This window comes from Nicotiana attenuata, chromosome 8, assembly GCF_001879085.1.
Source record: "Nicotiana attenuata strain UT chromosome 8, NIATTr2, whole genome shotgun sequence".
Taxonomy (NCBI): domain Eukaryota; kingdom Viridiplantae; phylum Streptophyta; class Magnoliopsida; order Solanales; family Solanaceae; genus Nicotiana; species Nicotiana attenuata.
In genome coordinates, this window is record NC_031996.1 from 11,601,076 (window position 1) to 11,608,597 (window position 7,522).

The window sequence follows — 7,522 nt, forward strand, 5'->3', positions numbered from 1 at the left end:
TTTCTGCAAAATATTTTCCTTTAACTTTTTAACGTACTGTTCAATCCAAAAAGTTCGAACTTCTACTACTTTTAACCCCTATGCTTGCTTCGGCACCACAGAATCCGGGTTTTCAGGAAATTTTTTACGGGGCCTTACAAGTATACAATATACCATTTGTCTTCTTTGCTAGTTCAACTCAATTTCAACCCAAAATTTAAAAATCTACTCTAAAATCTCCACTAAATTGACTCGGAATATAGCCACAACATTTCGAACATACCCGCTCAGAATCGTATCAAAATAATCACAAGCTCAACAAACCCAATTTATGAGTTTAAAGCTTCAAGGTCCTCCAATGGCAGATTGATGTTTGTCACAATTAAATCTTCAAAAATCATCATTAACACCACAATCTACACATCATAAAACAATACCCACTAAATTCCAACAATAAACACTTCAAAACCCACATGAAAAATTCATATCTGAAATCTTAAACTTATGCACATGGAGTTTACATTCTTTTTTTTAGTTTGAAATTTTGCCATAATTGAATTACGTGCTCAGCTAATCCAAATACTAAATAAATTAGTAGCTAATTCAATACTGAATTTAAACTGAAACCGAAAGAAAAAGGGATAGAAATAGAGAAAAAGTTTAGCTATTAACCAACAATCTTGCAAAAAAATTAGAATTTAAAGAAAGTTACTTTGTTTTTGGTTGATTAACCAAAGAATAACTAGGAAAGTTTGTCAGTTTGGCTTTAGGAATCTCTTGTGACTGAAGGAGTAGAGTTATGGTGGACGAGGGGTAATAAGTTTGAGTGGGGTGAGTATATTTTGTAATTATTTTCTCAATAAATTTCTCCTTAACCCGAGTCCAACAAATTAAAAGAGCACATGGTCAAGCGCTTGTTTCCCGAGCGTGGGCATTTAATTTCACTTTTATTATCTTCCATTAATTATTCTTCTTTTTCTAGTTAAGTTCGATTTTACTTTCTTTATCCTTACACTGACAAATACAAACAAACATAGAAGTGAAGACAGTACTGAACAGTGACTTGGGAAACTGCGTAGTGAGTTTAGCTAACTAGTGTGTGTGTGTACGAACACAAATTTAAGCTCTACCCTCGAGCTCTTCAACCCCACTCTTCTTCTCTCCTCGTTAGCTTTCTTTCTTCTGCTTCATTTTCTTGGACCTTGAGCCACATTTTCTTTTTCACAAGAAAGCTGGCTTTTCATTTGGTTGACATCTTTTTGGTAAGTTCAAAACTGTTCATTTATCTCATAAGTGTCAAAGAAGGTTTGTTTTTTGTTTTTTGTTCTTTGGAATGCCCAGTTTGGTCTTTCCCTCTGCTTATATGAACTTTGTAGTTGCTAAGAGCACTGATTTCTCATGTGGGTTACTTTCTTTTCTGATAAAGTTTCAGTCTTTGAGGAAATTTTGCCTTTGTTTTACAATGTTGGTTCACATATATAGTTTTAGGAGTCTGGTTTTGGAGGCTTTATGTTTTGCACACACATTAGTGTGAAAGGAAGCTTAGTGTCTTTCGTGTGACCTATAGGTCACGGGTATCACTAATGCGGTAGGCTCTCTACATCACAACTCTTGGTGTGCGACCCTTTTCCGGACCCTAAGTGAACGCGAGATGCCTGCCTTTTTTTTTATTAGTGTGTGCAGTGTAGATGAAAGGGCAATGAAGAGTTTCTAATTTTTTAAAAGTCTATATCACTTAACATAAACATGAATCAGAGAAAAATATCATCCAGAAACTTTAAAGGCGTGTTTGGTAGGAAGGGAAAAGCTTTATAGGAAAATGTTGATATGATGAAAGTAAAACATTTTCCATCAAAAGGAGGATAATGACTTTCCTCACTTACAGGAAGAAGTTATTTTCCTTACAACTATCTTAGTTTGCTTCAGCTAACATGAACATTATTATTTCAAAAAAACTCGATTTGTTGATATTATTATTAATTTTTAATAATACAAACACTAATCAAACACCAGAAAACATTTTTCAGGAAATTATTTTCCATGGAAAATGACTTTGGTCACACCAAACACACCCCAAATTTGTTTTGTTTTTTATATATTTAATTTGCTTTGTATTTTTACATTAATAAACTGTCCCCCAAGTGACTTTTTATCTTAAGTGTAAACATGATTTATCCGTTTGGGTAGGGGGCAGGGGTGTAGAGAAGCTAATAATGCATCTTCCTTTGGTTCAGTTTTCCCTTCTTTTTGGGAAGCATTATCTGTTTATGTCCTTAAAAGTCACTAGTGATTACTGTGTTAAATATACACTTTTGAAATGTTTGCTAAAATGTGGTTTCAAATATCATTTTCTTCTTATGCACAATGTTGTTCCAAAAATGTTATTGTTATAAAGTGTAAGCACTGGAGTAAAAGTTGAAGTAGAATTTAAGAAAGTTGATAAATGGCTTACATAATGATATTTGTTTCTTGGATTGCAACTTTTTGCCTTCTTTCCACTTTTCTGTTTTTCTTTTTTGGTTTCTTCCTCTTATTGTAAGTTTGTTAGTGGGAGTGGAGGTAGTTTATATGGTGTTTTGTTGAAGGGATACTGTTGTTTGCTTGGTGTTATATCCATTTTGAGTGTTAAGTTTTCAGATTCCTCATGAACCATTATCTGTCTATAGTTTTGCATATGTCTATACGATAGCATTTCTTTCTCAGACAATGAATTCTCTTAAATGTTTCCTTTGTTGTGGGTCAGGCGGGTCTTTGACGAAAGCAAATTTAGTTTGTCATTTCTACATTGACTGCTGAGAGGAAACTAATATGCAGACACCAAAAGCAAGGTATTTCTAGTCCATTCACTCTGCTTTTGTTGATCTTCCTTTGCGAGTAAATTCAAGCGCCTTATTGTTGCTTCTTCAATTTTCCGCCCCTTCTTCCATTAGAATGTGAAAATAAAGTGGTTTATTGGTTATGTTGTTAGATCAATTCAAGAGTATCTTAATAATTTATCTACCACGAATTCTTAGTTCCATTTGGTCCCTTTTATTTCATTCTTACATAGCCAAATTGACTTCCAAAACAGCAGATGATGATTGTCTTGAGCCATCGGTCCTTTGAGCGGGGTACTGCTCTGCAACAGTAAATTTAAATAGTACAATCTTAAGAAGCTAATATAGTTGTAAAATATATTTTTGAGATGTTCATAAATCATAACTGAATTGTGCTATGGAAATTAACATGCTATTGGGTGTTAAAGAAGATCAGCTTTGCTATCTCCGGAAAAAGAAAAGTGAAGTGTATTGGAGAAGATTAGATTCCTTTCCTTCATTTACTCAGCTGTCAGCTTCTACATTATCTAGTTGTTGTATCTTATCTGTTTCTTGTAGCTGTGTTTAATTTCCAATACGTAGCCTATTTCTTTGGTTAGTTAAACTTTCTGTGTATAAACTCATCACTGATTTAATAAAAGAATGCAACAGTTTCCAATCTTTCAATATATGCCTCTACTCTTCAAATTGACCTTGAGGGGAGGAGTGGTAGAACAATAATTCAGAGTTCCATTTTGTCTTTTCATGTTGCAGCTGCAGATATTTGATATGTGATCCATCTTTGAGAATCTATTATTTAAACATCTACTTATAATAAAATACAAAAGAAATACTTTACCTCAGTTCTATAAAGTTAATTAGGCAGTGCCATGTTCAGCTTACCAAGGACATGACCCTTGATAGGAAGTTGTGGAGGTCGACAATTAGGGTAGAAGGTTAGTAGGTAGTCGTGCGTCTCCCTTGTCCTGACTAGTAATATCTGTGTTAGTCTTGTACTTTCTTATTTTCAGATTGTTATCATTATCTGTTGGTTCTTTCGCTTCGGTTATGGTATTGTTGCTTGTTGCTACTGCTTCATCTTTTTCATCTTTCCTTGAGCCGAGGATCTACTGGAAACAACCTCTTTACCTTCTCAAGGTAGGGGTAAGGTCAGCATTTACATTACCCTCCCCAGACCCCACTTGTGGGATTACACTGGGCTTGTTGATGTTGTTGTTGTTGTTCTGTAAAATAAATCTACATGTCAGTTGTGAAATCATTCTCTGCTGATAGTTCATGCCTTGTCTACACTTGTTGTTCGCCTTCTCATATGTTTTTTTTCTGAAGGACTGTCTCTGTTGAGGTACCACAAAGGACATCTCCAGCTACACCAAAGACAGCTCGAAAGCTCGGAACTTCAGGGCCAGCTGTTGATTCTGTTTCATCTCCAAATCCAGCAAGCAGGACACCAAAAGACAAGAGTCCCAAAGTTGTTGGTCGCCGGTCACCACGAAGTCCAGCAGTAGAGGTACTTGAGTAATACATTAAGCTTGACTTTCCTTTGCACAATATCTATGGTATATCAAACATGTGCAAATAAAAACATCTCCTCTTTTAAGCTTTTAATTGTTGCTGTTTATCTCATTCTATTAATTGGCAGTTAGAATATACCCTTTATGATTAGTTAAAATCTGCAGAACTCTCTGCTACTGTTTCCTTCTTTGCTCAGTTTTTTCATCCTGTTATGGTGGAAATAATTGTCGCACATTCATTAAACACAGTGCTCCTGTTGCCTGTCTGACTGGCTGGTTCAAGGCAGTTGCACTATTTGATGGCAAACTTACTCTACTTATACAACTTTAGAAGTCGAGAATTCACAAATTTTCTCTTCCTTATATTATTGCTGTTTTAGTTGCTCTATTCCTACTTAAAGGCCTAATGTTACTAAGATGCTCATTGTTCTATTGTAAAACACAGCAGAAGCGTCTAGGCAGAGTGTCCGGTTTGGAAGACCAACTTGCTCAACTCCAAGAGGAGGTGAAGAAGGCAAAGGAACAACTCAGTTCATCAGAGTCATTGAAGAAAAAGTCCGAACAAGAGGTTGACGAATTCAAGAAGCAGATTGCGGCCATGTCAGAGAAGCTCGAGGAGTCTGAGAAGCAGCTGCTTGAGCGCTCAGATTCTGAGGAAGCTCGACTCCTGGAGCAACGCAAGATCTCACAAGATCGGGATCGAGCATGGGAATCTGAACTTGAGGCTGTAACAAAGCAGCATGAATTGGACTCTACCGCTCTGGCTTCTGCCATGAATGAAATCCAGAAGCTTAAACTGCAGCTTGATAGAGTAGCTGATTCTGAAGTTACTCAAGCTCGCCATGCTGAATCAGCTCATGCTGAGACCCAAAGCTTAAGGGTAAAACTCCACAAAACCGTTTCATTGCTTGAGCAATTACAAAACCAGTTAAACAAAAGCAAGGAATCTGAAGCTAGTGTACTTGAAGAAGTGAGTAAAGTTCAGTTGGAGCTGGAAGTTGCAAAGGCGACGGGCGATACTCTACGCTCGGAAGGTCTGAAGGCAGTGGAGGCTTGCAAATCCTTGTCATTAGAGTTGGAACAGTCAAAGGTTAAAGTGGCTGCATTGGAGGAACTTGTCAGCAATCTCCAGTCTGATCAAGGCAACAAAAGCATGAACCTGGTAGATCCTTCAGAAAGTGGAATTAATGTGGAAGCTGATGAAATCAAAACTGAGCTCAGTAATCTTATAGATGAAGTAAATGAATTAAGAGCTGCATTGGAGGATTCCGAGAGAAGGTATCTGGAGGAATGCATCCAGAGCACCTTGCAGATAACAAGTGCTTATGAGATAGTGGCGTGCACAAAGTCTGAATCGATTCAAAGAGGTACTGAATGGAATTCAAAGTTAAATGCTGCAAAAGCAGATATGAAAGAGTTAAAGGAGACACTGATGAACAAAGAAGCTGAACTACAAAAGATTTCAGATGAAAATAAGGCCCTATATTTACAAGTCGAAGAAATACAGGCAGCTGACAGAGAAACTGAATTGCAAGCTGAATTGAAGAAATCAGAGTCAATCCTGGCAGATCTAAGGGCAAGTTTATTTGATAAAGAGACGGAGGTGCAGAGTACCACTGAGGAGAATGAGATGCTGAAGTCTGAAATGAAGAAGAGGGAAATGGAGAGTACCAAAGTGAATGATGAGGTTCTTGCCTTAGCAGAAGCTGCGAAAACTTCTGAAAGAGAGGCCCTGATGAAACTGGGGTATTTGACTGAGGAAGCAGATAAAAGTAGCAGAAAAGCAGCACGGGTCATTGAGGAGTTGGATGCAGCACAGACGGCTAACTCTGAGATGGAAGCTGAGTTAAGGAGGTTAAAAGTACAATCTGATCAATGGAGAAAAGCTGCTGAAGCAGCTGCAGCTATGCTATCAACTAGCAATAACGGGAAATATGTCGAGAGAACAGGCTCTTTAGACTACCACACTATTGGTGGAAAGCTGCGTTCTCCATTGTCTGAAGATATGGATAATGATTACTCACCCAAGAAGAAGAATGGCAATATGTTGAAGAAGATCGGTAGTTTATTAAAAAAGGGCCACAAATAGATGCATATCATGCAGGTTGCTTCCAAATGAACATTGTTCTATTTCTCTTATCATCATTGTCTAGTTTTTTCTTTTTCTTGTTTTTGCTAATATATCTACTATTTTTCCTTCACAGGTATTTTTACTGAGCTTCGGCCTCCTGGAAAATCTCTTAGCTGATTTTTGTAAAGCTATTCCGAAATTGATGAGGCCTCTGTGATCTCACCTGCCAATACTAATATGCTTCCTTAGGTGATAGTAGTAAGCAATGTAACTTCATTCGAAATTTTCAGTTTATTTTGCAGTTGGAGCTTTCATATATAGACTACTGTAAGTTCCAACATGTTCTACTAAGTGTAATGAATCCCAGGCAGTTGATTAATCGTAGAACTTGCTGTATCGGTTATTTTAGATTTTTATAATTTAAAGATGGCAATATGGATGAATTTTCAATGTAGATTGGAACTAGTGTGTGCTTCATATAAGCACTTGTTTTTTGGATAAGTACTTGTATATGAAGAGCATTAATAGTTGTAGAAAAATTTAAAGGCGTGGTCCTTTATTATTTTTAAAATAAGTATTTGGAGTAATTTCATTAATCTAAACACTTGCTTGATGATACATGGGATGTTGCTAACTCTCCTACTAAATGTAGGAATCAAATTCATCACTTCCATTCTAATACATGTTCTCAAGGCATTTACATTCTCAATCAAATAAAAAACAAAGAAATCTTTATACATATTACATATTACTAGAAGTTATAATTTTATCTAATTGTACAATTAATGACGTTTGAGTCCAAATTTCTAGCTAATTAAGCTCTGATCCCCCTCCCCCCCCCCCCCCAAACAATGTGGGATTTCCCGCGGCAAATCCGGATTTAGTCGGGCCTCAATGTTGGTACCGGACACTGGGTGGGAAACCAGTACCATTCTCTTTTCTTTTTTGTCAATTAATTCCCACTTTCTTTTTTCTTGTTTAAATTTTATTATTAAAAAAAATTAGATCATAGAGCATGCAAATTTCTTGCGCATCTTTAAACAGAATCTTATCTATTTACTTTTAAGATGTGAAGTAAGGAAAATAAATTGTCTTCTTGAGAAAAAAAAGTAGAAACTATATCAAGAAAACTTAAGTTTAATAAT

The 7,522-nt window shown here is 36.4% G+C and overlaps 1 protein-coding gene across 3 annotated transcripts; it reads left to right on the forward strand.

Moving 5' to 3' along the window:
- Window positions 1,006-6,831, forward strand: LOC109230907 (interactor of constitutive active ROPs 2, chloroplastic-like). 3 transcript variants are annotated; one of them, XM_019396382.1, is made up of 5 exons: window positions 1,006-1,241; window positions 2,723-2,807; window positions 4,122-4,302; window positions 4,752-6,410; window positions 6,511-6,831. In XM_019396382.1, the coding sequence occupies exons 2-4, from the start codon at window positions 2,788-2,790 to the stop codon at window positions 6,393-6,395; spliced, it is 1,845 nt and encodes a 614-aa protein (XP_019251927.1). In that variant the 5' UTR covers window positions 1,006-1,241; window positions 2,723-2,787; the 3' UTR covers window positions 6,396-6,410; window positions 6,511-6,831. The 3 variants fall into 3 exon arrangements, with proteins under 3 accessions (XP_019251927.1, XP_019251930.1, XP_019251928.1); XM_019396385.1 differs by having other exon boundaries at window positions 4,755-6,410; XM_019396383.1 differs by lacking the exon at window positions 1,006-1,241 and adding an exon at window positions 1,329-1,379.

What these genes read in the sequence shown, in the direction of transcription:
- LOC109230907 (XM_019396382.1), top strand. Translation starts at nt 2,788, where the DNA reads ATGCAGACACCAAAAGCAAG. An exon ending in ATGCAGACACCAAAAGCAAG is followed by an intron (nt 2,808 to 4,121) that starts GTATTTCTAGTC and finishes TTTTTTCTGAAG; the next exon opens with GACTGTCTCTGTTGAGGTAC. An exon ending in CACGAAGTCCAGCAGTAGAG is followed by an intron (nt 4,303 to 4,751) that starts GTACTTGAGTAA and finishes TGTAAAACACAG; the next exon opens with CAGAAGCGTCTAGGCAGAGT.